We start from the raw sequence: 20,639 nt of genomic DNA on the forward strand, positions 1-20,639 counted from the left end.
TATTTTTAAAAAAGTATCTTAAGTTTTCAACCGACTTCCAAAGGGAGGAGGTTATCAATTCGTCTGTATTTTTTTTTTATGTTTGTTACCTCATAACTTTTCACTGGGTGGACCGATTTTGATAATTTTTTTTTTGTTTGAAAGGTAGTGCTTCCCGTGAGGTACCAGTTTTTTTTTTTTCCGATGATGGTATCCATATGAAAACGACATAAGTCTTAAATTTGCATTATGTATATGCGCGACAAATAGGTGAATAACTGAAAATCACGTGAACCAATTTTTATAATTCTTTTTTTATTATAAAATATATACTTCAAGGATAATTTGGTGAAAGTTTGGTAAGGTTCTGAGCACAGGATCCATGACAAAATAACGGAACGGAAGAGAACGGAACAATTCTGAGGAGCACGTTAGCGATACTCAGTCGAATATTTTATTTATAGGTTATTTGGATATTTGAGTCACCTTCCGTAATGTGGTTATGTTTATGTAATTATCATAGTCGAATATTATAATCAACTAGCTACCCACCCCGGCTTCGCACGGGTGCAATACTGATACTAAATATACTACAGAATTTGTTTATTTACGACATCACATCGCAAACTTCTAAAATTATCAGTGTTTCTTTACTATATTGTTCATGTATTATATACACAAACCTTCCCCTTGAATCACACTATCTTTTAAAAAAAACCGCATCAAAATCCGTTGCGTAGATTTAAATATATAGGGACAGAGAAAGCGACTTTGTTTTATACTATGTAGTGATGGAACTCCTATACGGCTCGCGGTTAGAGTGCGATATGGGGCAGAATTTCTTACTATCTTTAATCAAACTTTGTGTATGTGATGTGATGTCATATGATGTACGAAATATAGTTTATCTTTTTCAAAGTTTTTTTGCTGAGTTCGATTACAGCTCTTTCGAGGGATCCTTGTAGTTTACGCCGCGTGACGTATTAAATCCGCATTTTCGAAAGTTTATTTTTGCTTTATTCGCAGGTTTCCTTTGAAATTGTCCTCAAAGTAGTTTCTGACTCATATAAACGGAAAACTTAATCTATCCATATTTAAAAAAAATAGTTAGTCAACATCAGCTTCACTTAAAATCAAAAAATAAATAAAAAGTTTAACAAAAAGAAAAACCGACTTCAAACAAAACACTATTTTAAAACAAATGAATATGCACGAAAAAGTAATAAAAATAATTGCGTATTCAACATATTTTTTAGAGTCTTCCTAAGTTAAATAAAATGAAAAATATTAGACTACTTAAAAGTCGATTAACGATTATATTATTTAGTTATAATTATTGTTATATTTGGAGTCGGTGTCAGCCAATAAAACCCAACAGTATATCTATCAAAAAACAATACGAGAATATTTTAACAAATATGTTTTTTACAAATTACCTTTTACACAATAATATACTGGATCAATCAAGGGGCTCGTATCGCTTCTTTCTTTTGATTGTTGGGGCAAGGGCACCGTGGCTGACACCGGCTCCAAATATACCAATAATTATAACTACATGATGTAATCGTTAATCGACTTTTAAGTAGTTTCATTTAACTTAGGAAGACTCTAAAAAATATGTTGAATACGCAATTATTTTTATTACTTTTTCGTGCATATTCATTTGTTTTAAAATAGTGTTTTGTTTGAAGTCGGTTTTTCTTTTTGTTAAAATTTTTTGGTACTGTTTTTCTCCGTGATTACACCTAAGCTAAATAAAAGTCAACAAATAAATGTAAATTCGTGCCCTGTAGTTCTCCCATTTGCAATTTACCTATTTAATTAATCTATCCGAAAGAATCGGACAATCCGAAATAATTTCGTATCCGAAACCGTATTTGAAACCGGTGAAATATTATTCACATATTCATATCCAGGTCTGAAATAACTTTCATTTAACATCCCTGTTATATAGTGTATATCTCCATAAATAAGTTTATAGGATTTTATAAATCAGACTTGTATATTGGGTGTAATCCTGGCTGTCTAAAAAACGAGTAATAAACTCTTTAGAATTATAAAATAAAAAAACATTTATTTGAATGCTTAAGAAAATCTTGTCTTATTATTTTGAATTTAAGTATATTTTTTACTGGATATTAATTCGTATATATTACATATTAAAAAGTCATTCAAAAACATCATTCAAACCTCAAGGAATCAAAATTCCAAATTCGAAATTAATTAAATCATTAGTATAAACAAAAACAATTAGGGCATCCTAGAATAAGTAAATTAATTACTGAGAAACCGTCAAATTTCCGGTTACCAGAATAAGCTTTTATCGTAATTTCCGCTGTTTAAATGCTTGTGTATGAAAGAAAAAAAGAATTCATATCAAGTTAATGAATACGAATGCTTAAAAATTTTTTAAAAGCATTTTTGAGGTGTTTAAAAATGCACCGTTTACTGGATAAAACATTTAGGGAAATGCCAAAATAATTAAAAGGTAAAAAATATATACCAAATTGAGGATATAAAGACTTAAAATAATTGGTTTTATACAAGCATTTCACCAAACTTTGCATGGAGTATATTAAATTTTGATCTTAATTTTTTTATGACGATATAAATTTTGTAATTTAAAAATGCAAAACATGTTTACATTGTACATTAAACACGCACTACCCTCACGTTAGCGTGAACAAAATTATATTAATTATTTATATTAATTTCTCCAATAAAATTTCAATAATATTGCTTTTCATTTCAATATAAACGCACTAACTATAGCATTTAATATGTATGGTTTATTATTGAACATATTAACTATATTCACGGGAGATATGTATAGAAACTCTATTTAAGTTGACTAATACAAGCTTTTAATATAATTAATAAATCCATATAAAACGATGTTTATAACATGAAATAAAATCATATGTTAATAATCATATATTGCTTCACCTGTAACTAATATTTATAAATGCGAAAGTAACTTTGCTGGTGGCTCTTTCACGGCCAAACCAGCGAACCGAATCTGACAAGGCAGGAATCTATTATGAACCAACCTCTAAAAAGCAATCGAAACTGCGAGCTACAACTAGTATTACATGTTGAATTAACTATAACGAAAATGGTATATTTTCGAGCCGAGATGGCCCAGTGGTTGGAACGCGTGCATCTTAACCGATGATTTCGGGTTCAAACTCAGGCAAGCACCACTATGCATATGTGCTTAATTTGTATTTATAATTTATCTCGTGCTCGGCGGTGAAGGAAAACATCGTGAGGACACCCGCATGTGACTAATTTCATTGAAATTCTGCCACATGTGCATTCCACCAACCCGCATTGGAACAGCGTGGTGGAATATGTTCCAAACCTTTTCCTCAAACGGAGAGGAGGCCTTTAGCCCAGCAGTGAGAATTTACAGGCTGTTGTTGTTGTTGTTATACATAAAACTGGCTCACTAACCCTTTAAGCAAAAACTTATTTACAATGAATAAAGACTCCCAGTGAAATTGCGTTTCAAAAATAGTGTTGTGATTTTACTATGTGCCAAGAAAGTCTGCATAGAAAATTGTTTCAGTTACTAATTCATTCAACCTGTATATACGTTATAAGTGAATTCCATTCATCTGGAGGAACCCGTCGCGCGATGTTTCTTTGATGTCTACTAAAGCATAAACTCTTAGCACGGGTTCTTTGAAATCTACTACATCGTATTCTATGAGCCATGAGATTTAATTTTTTTCTAAACATCCGGTTTTCACGTTACTATTTTCATTCGAATGCGCTATTACATGTTTAAACCGTTTGATATGCGTTGATTAATTTTATAAAACTTTTACTTTTGTAAATATTATGATTGCCATTATTAACAATGGTATTTACATAAGATTATATTATAAATGTTTATTTATCTTCTTTACCAAGACTGGTGATGTTCTTCCATTTGCGGTTTTACAACGGCGTTCAGTCAAGGACTAACTGACCTCTAATCAAATCCGATCGTATACCAAAAGTGTCTCTTGCGCGCAATATCTGCGCTAGTGTTTATAGGTTCCATCAGCACCAGCCATTTATCACATATATAACGGACAGCAATACTTAATATCGTTGTGTTTCGAATTGAAAAGCAAGTGATTCCTATAGTTGGTGGCACCTCCATGATATAAAGAATAATTCATATTTCTTAATGTACATTGTGTTAACGCTCGGAGTTAACAATAAAAAAGACGAATAAAATAGTATGCGCTTTACTTCGAAGATTTTTCGCATCGTAATAATCTTTACAAATATTGTTAGATATGTTGTTATTTTGATATTGTTGTTTTTATATTGTTAGAATAGCGTAAAAGGACCAATCGCAGTCGTCGAAGTCAGTTTGCGTTTTGTAAATGCTTGAAGTTTAGTTTACTCTTGAACACATTGTCTCACAAAGTTATCATTTTGACAGAACTCCCGGACTTAAATACTACTAATTACTGCTCCAACAGGGGATCTAAATCTAAGGCTTCAGGATCAGAAGCGACATGACTTGATATTAAACAAAAAAATTGTCACTGAGTGATATTGGTACATTCTCTGAAAAGCAGTCCGACTCTAAATTATAAAATTACAATTTAATTAATATCAGAAGCTTATCACGAAATGTTTAAGATATAAACATACTATTAATTAATATCGTCCATATCAATCACACTTATACTTAAAAAGACCCGAAAAGAAACGAATGAACATACACTCTTTATAATATGGATCCTACCTAAACTATTTCTAATTAAAAATATCAGCGTGATTAATGCAAAGACAAAAAACCGAAAATATTATATCTTTGCTTCGTAAAAATAAGAAATGAGTCGCTAGAAGCATAAAAATTGTTCATTAAAAATAAGACATAATATTCTCGTATGTACCTGCACGATATGAAGTATCCTAGTGAGAGTTTTATATACATGTGTTTCAATTTCAAATCAACAGACACATGCAAATTTCACGCTTCGAAAAATAGGGAGCTTCTCTCTAAGCATTTTCTTTATAACAATTACGGAACTAACAATGATACCCGCTACTATCCTGGCGAGTTATATGAAGCATTGACTTTTTTTATACAAAACTAAGGGCGTCTTGAAATGTAAAAAATATAACGAACAATATGTTCTTCAAACTATTCAGCTTGATAGATACAAAAAGGGTTCACTTAAAACATGTTTTTTTTTTAAATATAAATTGGTTCTAGATATGTAGATTCACCATATAGTTTTATTCTTCGCTTCTATTTAGGATGTTGGTTCTTAGGTGTCAGACAAAAAAGTAGCCTATGTCCTATATTATATTCAAAGTTAAATAATCAATTTATATAACTTTGAATATTATGTTTTTTTGTAAATTTTTAGGTTGGAAAGATTAAGTTATGTGTTTATTGGCGATTCTACGGTTAATTCTACATTCGAAACCGAAATAGCTTTACATTTGATGTAATAAAAGCATAAGTTGATTTGATATCCTTGTTAATTAACTTCACACACGTGACTATATATTAGAATTAGTATATTATGCAAATATGCCTTGAAATTTGTCGTCTGGCTTAACATGGGACGCGCTGCGACGTGCTGCTAAGATAGATGTACCGAGTGGCACTAAATAATAGAAGACCAGGAAGCAAGGACCCCTCGGCATTATCTTTCGCAATCTCCTTGTAAAAGTATTATTCAAAACGTTTCAAACTTGAGGTATCTTTTCGCCTGGTTTCTGGAAACCCTTAACGCTCCCTCTGGGAAAAGGGGCCCCTCTCGTGCGTGCCTCGTTGTCATGGCAACGGTGTGTTATTGGCTCCCCACAGCTATTGTAACTTCCAAAGATGTCTATAGGAATACGTATAGTAAGCCACTCTGTCCGAGATGACATAGCCCCAAATTCATACACGCCCTACTTCCCAGTTGAATGTACGCACTTGATATTTTTTTTTTAGATTTGAGTGTACGAGGGTTTTGGCTTTTGAGATATTTATGTTTTTTATCATTTGTTTCCTGTAGAGGGTAAATATTTATATATCGTACTTAAATAAGATAATGATAAAATTTGTGTTCCACACGGTCACATCATATAGTTCAGGATCCCTCATCCATTTTTCACTTGATCGCTATCAAATTAATAATTTCGAGAGTAGCTTCATTATGATGAGACGCCCAAAAAGTTCCTGTACGAAAACACTCGATTGTGGTAACCAACAGAGGTAGCAAGGATATAACATATTTATTTGATGATTATCGAAAAAATATCAGCAATCATATATCATTATCATTTCAGAATTTACCTGAGTAAGCAACGAAAAATTCTCTTAGTGACGTTTTTTTGTATTAAATTACTATTTACTAAATTATTCTGCAGTTTTTAAATACTTCGTGACCCTATTAAAATATAGACATATTAAGATATATTTTATTAATAAATAAAACAGTTTATTTACATACACTTAGCACATTACAAAATTATTATTGCATTTAATACTATATGTAATCATTATATACTTTAAGTTCAACAGTTCTACCAGCACTTGGTTATGCTGTTTTTCGTTGAATATAAATGATATTCACGAAGACTCAAACCCTCGGCTACCCAAAATGTACCTGATTCATTATCAAGTTCACACCAATAATTTAATAAGCAATCGAGATTAATGAATTATATTTAAGTTTAGAATTAATTTGCTGTCTAAACTGTTTAACTGTATTCGTTAGATATTGGTCGATGTAACTTCTCAAAATACCAAAAAAATTAATACGTTATTAAGTTTATTATATCAGCTGTGAGATATACTATTTTGTAAATTCATCTATAGTACCTACAGTCCACAAGAGGACAAAAGTCAAATATTTGATATCGAATTGAGTTGATATCATTGATCGAATGCTTGTATAATAATAATTTATGATACTATTTATGGATATTCAAAAAAATGGCGTTGACGTTAAAACGCATGAATTCAAGTAAATATAATTAGATGAATGGAGGACATACATCGTAAGCAATAAAAAGAAAACATTTTTACTTATATCTGAAATGATATCTGGCACTGAATGGAACTTGAATTACTGATTAGGGGAGGTACTTCTACACCCCCCTCATCAGTAATTCAACAACCAATTAGCAATGTCTAATATTGTCATATTATAAATCTATTAGGAAACTTGACGTGAATTATACAGGTAAGATGAGTTAATTCATTAATCCAAGGAATAAAATCAATTTGCCCTTATACACGGTTTGTAGAAATAATTGTAAAATAATGGCCCGTTAATGGCCTACTTCACCTCCTAAGGATCAAAGGTCACCTCTTAAAAAGCTTACTGGGATTCCATTACGCGGTTTCAATAAAGATGGATATACATATGACAAAATATCAACCGGCAACGAAAGGTTCCTTACGGTGAAAAAATACCCTATACGGCCTTCGACATAAATTAGAATGACGCTGTAAGTTCAAAAGTGTTTTATATAATTTCTATTAACTATTTAAAAAATGATGAAAGATTTCATTGGCTTATAAAAATCATTTCAATCAAGTATGCATTAAGTTATTTTATAAGTAAAAACGTGCCGTCTAAAAACGCTTTTTTTTTAATAAGTACTTAGAAAATGGTAATAAATAAAGATGTACGAGTAAAGAGAACATCAATATAACCTCGTTATACTCGGGAGCTATCGTAAATTTCGTTTATATTTTCGATACTTCTGATCAATTTATTAGTATATATATATAACGAAGCGTTAATAAATTATATTGTGATATATATAATATACGTCAATTTATATGTGCTTCAATTTATTTATAATTCATTTAATGGGAAACATCGTAAGGAAATCTGCAATCAAATGAAAATCAGTGAAATTAATGAGTAATTAATAATTAACTAAAAGTTGAAATCGAAAATCGTTAAACTTTTTTATTATCAAAATAAGCGATTATTTCAAACCACTGGGTCATTCAACAACCCTAGAATTCCTTTAGTCAAGCTTAAAGTTTAATCAGACCTTCTGATTACACGTCCCATGTAAACAAAGAATTTCCATTAAAACCTTTTATTATGGAAGCATAAAATCCTCGCCTTTTAGAGATAACTTCCACTTTTTTTCGTTATTTTTGCAATGTTTTATTGTTAGCGAATACGCTCAAGATTTAGTGGCTTCATAGCTGTTAATTTACGAGCACTCGAGTACATTTTGTGACAAGTCCAAGGCACTCGGTAGAGTGAGCATTTAGCCGGGAAATATAATTTCCCTTCCTCGTGCGAACAGATCCGCTAGAGATGAACGTATGCTTGTCGATGGTTTCATTAAATGATTTTAATTAATATTTTTTCTAATATTTCAATTTTTTTTGAAATTAGCATAAGTATACTTTATTCAGGACAGCTATTGAACTTAGCACTAAAGCCCTTTTCTTTCAAGTTGCCAGTATTTTTTTTAATAATAGAAAAAGCTGAAGAGGTTTTATATATTTGAACACGGAATCTCAAGAGATCTGTCAGTTTGGATAAATCATTTTACGTTAAAGAGAAGGACTCTTGACAACTTGAGAAACTTTAGTAATTCTTTATATACATTTATTTATACTAGAATTACAAAAGTTTCCTTTTTCTAAAATATCATATACATCACGTTTCGACTCACAGATAAAACAGTAATGTTAAAGTACGTGAACTGTGAAAAGCAATGAAGCTTGTATTTGATACACATATTGAAAGTCAATTTTGAATATTGCCTCTTTATTAGCATACAATTTTACCAAAGAAACGTTTTCACATTTCAAAAAGGGAAAAAAGCATTACGAAAACCGGTAATAATTAATTACATTACCTATCCGCGTATCGAACAAAGTGCTTCAATCAATCAAAACACTTTTATAACATTATTTAATTTATTTCGTATAAAATATCATGCGTGCATCAGATATGGTGCACTGAAACTTCAAAACCCTTTGAAAAAGTTTCTCTACAATTACATTATCCTTTGCAATTTAATAATGTTCCTTAATAATATTTTATATCGAAGTACGTAAGTCGTAAAATGGCTTCGGTCATCATACTTATTACTGCTACCAAATAGTATTACCAAAATTGTGCCATGTAAGGCCCCTTACATAAATGTTGGAAAAGGAGTTCCAATAATATAACCTTTTACGATGGCAACATTTGACCGTCGGAAATATTTCATTTATTACGTATACTGTTGGGAGCGGAGTAAGAAATTATGCGCATAGTTCTGATAAATTGCTTTCCTCGGTTTAAGGTCCGTATATCAACCAAGAAATTATTTCATTAATACATAAATACATTTGCACATACACATATTATAAAAAATACTATAATGAACATTAAATAAACTTTTTTCAAGTAGGCTTTTACAAGCACTTTTGAATTTTTGAAACAATTAAGTGAAGCTACAATCGGTTCGAAAAGTAGATTCTACCGAGAAGAACCGGCAAGAAACTCAGTAATTACTCTATTTGAACATTAAAAAAATAAAAAGTCATGTTAATATATCCTGCTTGGAAGTCAACAGGCATTAACTCCACGATTTTTTATCATCTATAATAAAAAAAAGCGTATATAATTTATATTAGTAATTGGCTTAAGAGCAGAGAACATTGGACAAGTGACAAAAAAGGCGTTAATAGCTAATTATAAATAAATAATACGCGTATACTCAAGCAAACACTAACCACAGCTGCTAATCTTTATTTGCTCAATTGCACCTCATTTTATGCATATTGACAGTGATGACATGCATGTGTCAGGAGTGATCGTGTCACAGTATAGCGCAATTATTTGAGCTTTCAAATTTTATATGTTCAGTAATTAGGTGTTAAAATAAATAAAATTGAATTAAAAAAACGAAACACGACACAGCCCTTGGATATTACACGCACTCAACCACCGGGATGATTCGTTTTGACACAGACGGACACTACAATACGCATGGCTTGTTCAGATTTGACAACGCTACTCGCAGTGTCTGTACTTAACACTGTTATGTATTCTGTATAAACATTTACCATTACGAAGATCTGATACTAGGCTTTATTTATGATCATATTTTTGAAATTGATAAAATATAAAATTCATTACGATATAATTAGTAACTCCAAATGTACTCAATTTAATTTCTGTTTCATTATAAACTTATTCAACGTAAAAAATATATTATTTCACACCTCGGACGCGAAACAGCGCGATTGTGCTCTATAAAAAATAAAAATTTGTTATTTTTATTTTTTTTCCGCTAACATTTAAAATGCTAACTGAACTCTAAGAGATAGATCAAAATAATGTACATATTAGTAGTAAGTATATCATAAAAAGGTTTACAAAATACTGTGTATGTATATATGTCCATCTCCTACGTAAAATTAACTCTAACCCTTTTTTATTATTCACTTTTTGCGAGTGAATTTAAGCTTTACAGCATTAATGTTCACCCTATTAAGTCCCTTAAATGCATTAAGCATTTCATATAGATTAATAGCACCCTTTACTACATGTAATTAAATTGATATTTTCAAATATATCACAGATCATAAATGCCAGGAATTAGGGGTTTGTATCGTCTAATGACAAAAAAAATTGATGTCGTATATAAAGATAATCAGTTGTATATTCAGTATAAGTATTGCACTAATGATAAATAAAATAAAACTATGCTTAATTTATGAAAACAACAATTACTTACGCGCTTATTATGTGCATGTTTTGGATCGAAGCAGATGGCCTCGTCGGATGCCTGCTCGGAGGTAGGGGTGGTTGAACTGAACCGCTGCCGGACCCGTACAGCATTGGTTGCAATGACAGTGACGCGCCCAAGGTCATTGATGGCGGGCTGGATAACCTGAATAAAATAAACCTTCGTATAAATAATAAGCATAAGCTTCATCTTTTAACATAGACAACAACAACAACAGCCTGTAAATTCCCACTGCTGGACTAAAGGCCTCCTCTACCTTTGAGGGAAGGTTTGGAACATATTCCACCACGCTGTTCCAATGCGGGTTGGTGGAATACACATGTGGCAGAATTTCTATGAAATTTGTCACATGCAGGTTTCCTCACGATGCTTTCCTTCACCGCTGAGCACGATATGAATTATAAATACAAATATAGCACATGAATCAGCGGTGCTTGCCTGGGTTTGAACCCGCAATCATCGGTTAAGATGCACGCGTTCCAACGACTGGGCCATCTCGACTCATAGACAAAAAGATAATTTCAACAAACTTAATAAATATTCCAAGTTATGTTATATATATGTGTACCTATGCTATGTTAGGTGTAAATATATATAAATAAATGAATTAGAAAGTACACAATGTTAGGCTCATGTCAAAACAAAACTGATCGGCCGAGCTATTCCGACTTGAGTTACGACTTCTCCGTAAATCTCCACACAAAAACAAAGATTGGAGTGTACTCAACTGTAATGGTACGAGAAAAATTGCTCCGTATTTTATTTAGATAATTGCCAATGTTTTTTTTATAAATGGATGTCTCGTGAAGCCAAATTGTTGTGGAGAGAGTAATTTGTTAATAAGGTTTTAGCCCCTTCATGTGTTACAGACGCTGGAACGAAAACGAAAACTTAAAATATTACAACACTAGTAGTCACCAGCGGCTTCGCTTGTGTTGGGGGCTGGCTGTGATTTATTTATTTAATGCCACACTGTATACATATCATTACAGATTGTGTCCCTATTCGATATTACAGCACTTTAAGAAAGAAATTTAAAATATCTATCTATGATATAATACTAAATTGTATATGATATATTCCAAGCAGCAATTATTGTGATTTCAGTCAGGATGCAACAAAACAAATCTGCTCTGTCTGCTATCACATTGAGAGTACGTAACGTGCGCGTCAGAGGTGCTTCCTTGAGTAACTTGGTTCGTAGTGTTAGGTAAAAGAGGAGCCTATTAAATTACATCCAATTCGATTCATTGGTTTGATAGTGAAAGATCAACAGCCAGGCAGACAGGGTTTCTTACAAATGTATAATACTAGTATATAAGTACATTTATAACACTGATGGAAATATAGATTAGTATGATTTAATAATATGTGTCGTGTCCTATTCATTCAGATATATCCAGTTTATTTGTTTGATTCTATTTAACAGCAAAATGTAGATTATCCTGGATCGGATATTTGAGTTTTATAGGCAATAAAATGGTTCCCATGACAGGATAGAATAACCTTAAACGAATATAGTCGTGAGTTCAATTCGTATATAAATAAACATCGTATTCATTGAGCCGGTATCGTTAAAACGTTATCATTGAAATAGGAGTTACATCAGCGCGAGCCACAATAGTTAATAGCCTGTCGCTTCAGAGAATACAGTTTACAACTCAATCCATTTCTATAAAATTGTATTTTCAAAGAGCTTTACTTTTAATATTTTATTATTTCGCTGCAAATGAAACATTAATTACATTTTTAATGAAGAGCTTACTGGTAATTATAACAGAACCAAATCTCTATACAAACATATATTATAGTCTATCTTTTGTTTGGATTTATAATTAATAATTCGTGTTTTAATTATATAATTAGTAATTAATTATTATATAATTTTGATACGTTTGTTAAATCTATATTTTAAAGTAGTTTCAACATATTATTCATGTGTTTTTTACCGATTACATACAAATATTTTGTTTTGAATGGTTTGGTGGTAGAGGGGCTATGACCGTTTGCGTAAGTACCAGCTACTCATCATTTATTCCACTACCAAACAGCAAAACTCAGTTTTGTTTGTGTAAGTGAGTCTGTAATTACAGGTACAAAGCACATAACATCTCAGTTTCCAATGTTGGTAGATCATTTGCCATGTATGGCGTAGTTATAATTGCTGAAAGGCCAATGTCTAAGGGCAGTAATGACCACTTACCACAGATAATTCGTTTACCCGCTCGCTGCCTCTGTTATAAGATAAATTGTATATAACGATTATGATTGTATACTTGAATGTTAGAATGGAATTGTTATAGTCGAAAAAGCATCTTGTAACTGGACTATATCAATAAATATGATAATTTATTTTTACGAAAATCCACTTTATAACTAGGATTAATTGAAGCCAAGTCGTGCTCAGAATTTAAACAAAATATACGACACGCGCTCAAACCTTCAATAATCGTATGTAATAAAATATAATTTTGCGATCAATATAATTCATACAAAGTAAAGAAAACATAATATATTGGTACAAACACTATTGATTTATGAACCCATTAGAATGGCAAAACAGTTTAGTGAAACCTAGACCGCGTCTACAATTTACTGGTCGCCGTTTCCGCCTGTCTGGACATTATGGGAATCTGATACACTCCAATCGTAATTCCCGCTGGATATTATATTTCGAAAAGCGAACAAAAACGAAATAAAACTTTATGGAGAGTACTGGAGACGAATATATGAGAAAAGTTAATGTCATGATTGCTTCTACGCTATGTTGAAAAGAACATCAAAATGTTCTATAATTATTTTTTATATAAAAACTTATTTTAACACAACCTCTTTAAAAAAAAATAGCAGTTCCTCCAAAGTATTTATATTAGAATCTTATACGAGACTTTTTATTCTCTATATATTTTATTCCGTTTAAACTTACTCTAGTGTTATAGGTATTACCTCTTTGAACGATAAGCCTTAAGATTCAAAGCCTTTTATTGGAAAAGAAACTTCAGAAGCGTTAATGTGTGCCTTTACCCTTCAATCGAAAATAGATTTCAATCGATCAATGAATTACTTAAAATACCTATTAAATTATCCCTAATTTGTCCAGACAAGTTTTAACAGGTATACGAGGTAGAAAAATTTTGTTGTCATTAGTAAATCTGAGTAAGAAAACACGAATTGAATTTTTCCAAATGTAAAATAGCATACCGTTTATACAGAATATGTTATAAGTGTGGTTAAGTTTGTTATTCAATCTTGCCAAAACAGCTGCGCGGATTTGGTTGAAATTCTGAATAATGATAGTTTATACGTAGACTGAAGATATAGGCTACTTAAATTACAAATGAAAATAGTGGTGAGAATTATTGTTATTTTAATTTAGAGATGCACCTAAACTATACTTTGCCTTAGCAACTTTTTAGTTGAACTATTCGTATAATTCGTAATCACAAGATGCTACTTATTATATGAAAATACCTCAGAGGTGATTCCAAATGAACTCGATGGGATGAACAAGATGGCGCCGGTTGGTGTGTCGGGTGAGCCGGGATTGGTGGAGGGCTGCTATGCCTGCTTAATGTCTCCGGTGACACCAGTGCAGCTCCCGGTGACGCTGGGCTTGGCAGAGGCGGAGCACTGCTCCCAGACATCTCGGAGTCTGCGCCAAATGTACCCCTCGACACATGGGACCCGCCCGACATGTTGTTCGCTGGTATTGAGTAGCAGCTAAAACAACAAAATTGGAATTAGATTTATATCTATGTAGACATAACACATGTTCCTGAAAGTAGTTTCTTTAAGAGTCAATCGTTCCTTGAAATAAAAAAAATATGGGTTTTTGAATACAGAGCGTTCCTTCTCATAAACTAGACAAATATTGGTAAAAAAAGTATATTATTCGATAGAAGATTTTAAAGATGATAAAAAAGCGTGGAGTTAATAACTGTTGACTTCCAAGCAGGATATATTAATTTAAATCATTGTATTAAACTAACATTTTTTAAATGTTAAAAAAGAGTAACTGGTGAGTTTCTTGCCGGTTCTTCTCGGTAGAATCTACTTTCCGAACCGGTGGTAGCTTCACTTAATTGTAAAATGACAATTTAAAAGTGCTTGTAAAAACCCACTTGAATAAAGTTTATTTTGATTTGATTTGATTTGATTTGATTTGATTTGATATAGTTTGTATTTACGTGAGTACAATATCGAAATATACAGGTATTTATATGAAAAACGATAAAAAATAATGAAATAATTATAAAAATAGTTTTAATGTTTTTTAGTAATCTTTCTTCTCGGCGTAGATAATTTAAGTAGTAAAAACAATATAACGAAGAAGTACCAGTTTTCTTAAATAACGTCTAAGGTTTCCATTACAAGTTTAAACATTATTAAAAGTTTCTTGCCATGAAACTTTTAATCCTTCCGTTAAAGTTACTTGATATTGAATTAATTCAACACGTGAAATTCAAAGGAACCGCTTTTGTTGCATAATTTATATGGACTATGATTTTAGTATATATGCTTCTTGTCTGGGATTATTTTCACGTATTATCATTACATATTATAAAACAATGTCTTCTGTCATGTCTATTCGCCTGAACGCGATAAATTCAAAAATAACTGAACGGATTAATATACTTTTTTACCAATTAATGAAGTGATTTGAGTGTACAAATGAATATACAGGGTTTGGGTATATACCAAAAGTATGCCTATATTTTTGTTATAAAGTTTTTATATAGACTTCACTTGTATACGTTACTCTATCCATACAAAGCCTTTAACTATAAACATCAATAAGTTTGAGTATGTATTATGACGTTAACTTTAAATTAGATTTCTATTCCAAAGACAAACTCGTCTGATCTTATCAATCTTATCGAATAGAAGGCTCAATAGATCTGAACAAACTCCGAATAAGAGGTTAAGGGTAAAAGATGGGGAAGAAATTGATGGCTCAAGATTTCGAGTATTTCAATCGAAGACGTAATACGCTCGCTGCTCGATTTTAATAGAGCTGTCTAAATCCTAACGAATTTTGTTCAGTCGAGATTTCAAAAATCCATTTCCTCTTTTTGAATTACACGAAATCCAAGCTTTGAATAAATCGAAGCAGTCAGTACCAATTTCATATTTAAATTTCGAATACCTCTACATTTCTGTCAATCGTTTTGCAATTTTCATAGATTATGTTTTATTTTTCAGAGGTTAATAATACTGGAATGTTGTAGGAATCACGTTCGTTCTTCCTGTCACCATTCAATTGGTATAATACAAATAATAAGCCGATTTATTGGCGCCTCTAGATATCGGAGGACGTGACGAAAATCCCGACATCCGCTCCAAATGAAATACCGTTTGACAAACTTCGCTTTCAGTTGCCGAACTTCTATCTATTTAATATTCTAACGTCAGATCTCTGGGTATTGTTACGATTTACAATGTGAATAAATCGATTGATGTCTATTGAATTCTAATGTTGACTTAATAATTTTAAGCTTGTCTTTGAAACAGCCGATCCTATACACCACTAATATGAAACGAAACTAGTAACTACCAGCTCCATATAAGTGTTATATTTAATGGAGGAGTATATGTATGTATAAATGGTCAGTGAAAAATATGATTGTTAATCGACTGAAAGGAATAGACGCCAACAAAACATTATTATTTAATGTTTTGTGTTTTAATATAAAATCTTATAATTTCTTTTTAATTATCCTCCGCATTGAGTAACACAATCAGTGATGAGAGTTCCTTCATAGATTATTGCAGAAGACAAAGCCAATGACCTTTTGTTCGTATAATCTCTCTTTAACGTCGAACAAAAGAGGTATTTGAGCACATTTCTCTTGCTGATATTTGAACTGGTATATTTTGCTTGTGAATAGTAGAATTATCTATCAGTTATACTGGATATTTCTTTGAAGAATGTGATTATTGACAATGAAAATTATATCTTAACCCTTAATGTAAACGGAACAAGAACGAAAATTGTCTACTTATTCTTATTAGCTTAGGTTTACGTTTTTGCTTTACATGTTTTGTGTAGTATAAAATAAAAAGCTTCTGATAATCTCGACCAGTTTTAATAAAACCTTTTTTTAATAAAAACTACTATAATGATAAAATAACTTCCAATTTATAATATCTTTCCTAATTATCTGTAAAAAAGTAATTTAAATTCCAACACCTTCGAAAGCACTTATTATAAACTCGTTACCCTCAACTAGACCTCGGACGATTAAATGAAATTTTAATTAAATGATACTTCGCGTCAAAATAAAATTCGTTTCAACGTGTAATCGAATAACATGAAGCGACGAGCGCGCCATTTCCGCATCCAATATGGCAGCGTTTGATTTCCTGTAGCGTTTCCCGCGTAAACGTTTTACGTGGGATTACGATGTACGTTTATTTTAATCAAGCTTCGTTGCGCCGCGCTCAACAACTGTCTTTACGGTGTTGAAATATTTATCCCTTATACCTACATCTCTATAGTCTAGGCTTGGTCTAGGTGGAAAAAAAATATCAGTTTAAATCAATAATTTGCCTGAGCTTGATATTCATATCAGACGTGACGTCATAAAGCGTTAATTACATTTATTATAATTAATATTATTTAGTGTTTGTTTTTTAGAGGTTATTCTTTCTCCTGATTAACGAAAAAGCCGATATTATAAAACTTTTAATTTTCAATGTCAAATTTGACTTTAATAATATGTTTATATGTTGCGTATGCTACAAAGCATAAACTGTTATTACATTCTATCTATACATAAAAAGAGCCGTACGATGAGGCTATTAGCACAATACGGGCGGATCGATTGCTTGGCTCAATACTATGTGTACTATAATATTTATTTATTTCAAGTTTTCGTTACGGAGTACTGGATTTCCGATAGTCAAGATTCGGAAAACGATCATCAACATCGCCCAAATTCTTTACACATAACTTGACCTAAAATAACGCGAAGTTTATTTAAAAGAACATCAGTACATTCGTAAAAAAATAATTATAAAAATGTTGAAATGGGTTAAGTGTCAAAATATAATTAAAACGAATTCAATTCACGTTTTTAAATGCAACATTATATCATTTATCTAGAACAAAGGAAGACCTTCAACTTCAAACGAACAATGGTTACTTCAAGCGGCCTAAAACACGAACCGTCTACGGTTGGGTTACAAACTACCAATACTGTTAACTAGGTCTGGTCACGATCCTCGAGCCCCTATTATACGACATATGTTTATTATATTTTTGTTCGACACGACTTGTTTGGTTTGTAAAGTCCGCATAATTTTAAAGCTGTATGTATGTATTTAAATCGAAATTTGATCAAGTTGGTAGATATTTGATACGATTACAGTTTATAGCATTGACTGGCAATGCAAACAATGATTCGCAAAAGTTAAAATCTAGATAAAAAATTAAATCTGTATGGGGAGAACGTTTTTATTATTTTCGAATAGCCTATTTTATCTTAATAAAGTTATTAATTTCGGGATATTTACCATGTTTTTTATTTTTGTTCGGTGGAGCTCGATATTTCGACATTATCTACGAATGTCTTGTTCACGAGACATGGTAAATATCTCGAAATTAATAACTTTAATACTAAAAATTAAAAAAAAAAGAAATAATAATAATAATAATAATAAAATATTCGAAGCCTTATGAATAAAAACACACTTTACTTATTCCCGCTGCAAAATTTTAACAATATGAATACTTTGTTATGAACCGATTTTATTTTAATGCTGCAGTAAAAGAAGAATTATATAAAGGGCACCACTCCACTAGATTTTAATTTTATTCGATTATTTGTATATTTTAATTTCATAGAGGAAAGTATATAAAACTTAACATATACTACGTAAGTGTCTGTAAGCCTTACATCATATCGAGTATGCAGTTTATGTGTGATCGCTCGACTATCGTTTTACTTTTATTTTCAAGAGACAAAACAAAGGCTTCCTAGCTGTAACGGTAATAGCTACGGAACCCAAATAACGAGGTTTGGGCGACAAAGATTAAAACAATTATACGATACATATGTTTTTATTTTTAAAAGAATATCAATTGCTGAAATTGTAATTTATAACAAAGAAGTATCTATATAAAAGCTACCATAGATTCGAAATCTTTTTCTAAGTTTTTGTATCGTAGATATGTAAAAATTATTCCAATGGAAGTAGTAATAAAAGTAAATAAACCTTCGTATTTCATACACTTAGCTAATACTTCAGATGAATTGTGCATTATAATCAGGAATTCTTATTAATTCCTGATTAATATATTTTTATTTATAATACATCTCTATCACGCTTTACTTATTTCCACTTTAATTTTACTGCCAAAATACCGATAACAGTTTCGTTGGCGTTCAAAACGCTATTTATTCGAAAATCCGTAGTGAATATCATAGATTAATCAAGCTCTCGACTAATGATATCGCGTCAATTTGCCGTCAAATTTTGTTTATTTGGTGTATACATGTAAATAGTAATTTTTTATATTGTAGATAGATTCCGTAAGGGGAAAATAAACTGAAAATAGACAGAAAATCAAGCTGTGCTTTAATCGGAGCAAGGATGAAGCTAGAAGTGAATGGCGTCCAAAAACGGAATAATGAAACGTCAATAGTCCAGTAGGAAACGTGGAAGATGATATAACAAATACCATAGACTGAACCTCCTTAAATTTAGCCTAGGGAGCCTATGCTCAGAAGTGATCAGAGCACGTAGATAAAGACAGTATCTTTGACGACCTCCGTGATAGAGTTGTGTGTACACTGGTTTTCATGGGTACGCCACTCTGAGGTCCCGGGTTCGATTCCCGGCCGAGTCAAGTGTAGATTATCATTAATTTTTTGTGTTGCCTTGGGTCCGGGTGTTTGTGGTACCGTCGTCACCATATCATTTTCAGAGTAATGTATGTGATGTTGTCTCATATTTATTTATTTATTATCTTGTTGTTAAGCAAGGCATTAATAGTGAGATGATGAAACGTAGATCAGACTCTAGCTACCCACGCGAATATCCTACGAGTAAAATTCACACAAAGTTCACCAATAAAATCGAGATTTACAGATATTTATAGTGAGCCTCAACGCTGTAAAACAAGTAACGAAGCATCGTTTAGCAAACATCGTTAACAAAACTCCTTTACTTGAAATACGAACTCATTCACTCAATTCACTTTCACTATCTATAATCTCACTAATCTTTGAGCGCCAGTATAAATATTATCAGTCATATACACTGTATGTTTGTAGCGTACTATGCTCTGCCAATCCATAACCGAACGATCATAAGTATCCACTTTTGATCATAAGAAAGTGGACTTAAATTCATTGACGATAGAGCTGCTTTTAGTTTACAGCATAAAGTAAATACGTTTAATAGTATATTGTAGACGGTTTCGTAGCGTTCGCTTTCGTTGGAGCCTGTTGGCCGCCCGCCCAGTGATCAATGAGCGTCTGTAGTAACTGACTTTTTACGCTGAACGTAGTTTTGTACTTTTATGCAAAGGGATGAGATAAAGGATTCAGTTACGAGCTCATTCTGTTGGGTTTAATCTGAGGAGAAAAAGCTATTCAATGATGAACGATGAAAGAGAATGTAGTGAATGTTAACATTTAATTTAAATCAATAATGATCAAACGAGTAGAATATTTTATTATGGATTTCGCGCCTGAAATATGATTAAATTGATAATTATTCAAGCATAACTTAAATTTAAGAGGGATTTAAATAAATTATCCAATTGGTATACATTACGTCCAATTCCAGTGTAGTTCGATATTATTGGATTATACGAATGAATCAATTATGCAACTGTCTGTGACGCAATTACCAATTGATTGAATATGTTCGACGCTACATAATCCACAATTGTTTACTGTTCCACGCTTCCGCCGGGCCACATT

The 20,639-nt window shown here is 31.7% G+C and overlaps 1 protein-coding gene across 11 annotated transcripts in view; it reads right to left on the bottom strand.

Annotated features, from left to right (window-relative positions):
* Window positions 1-20,639, bottom strand: part of LOC124544352 (proton channel OtopLc-like) — a 62,370-nt gene that overhangs the window by 13,512 nt on the left and 28,219 nt on the right. For all 11 annotated transcript variants that reach the window (XM_047122862.1, XM_047122868.1, XM_047122865.1 and 8 more), the window contains 2 exons: window positions 14,179-14,427; window positions 10,696-10,851 (listed from right to left, as the gene is read on the bottom strand). In XM_047122862.1, the coding sequence (XP_046978818.1) occupies window positions 10,696-10,851; window positions 14,179-14,427 (405 nt within the window). The remainder of the gene's footprint in view (window positions 1-10,695; window positions 10,852-14,178; window positions 14,428-20,639) is intronic.

The sequence above is a fragment of the Vanessa cardui genome, chromosome 4, assembly GCF_905220365.1.
Source record: "Vanessa cardui chromosome 4, ilVanCard2.1, whole genome shotgun sequence".
NCBI classification, from domain to species: domain Eukaryota; kingdom Metazoa; phylum Arthropoda; class Insecta; order Lepidoptera; family Nymphalidae; genus Vanessa; species Vanessa cardui.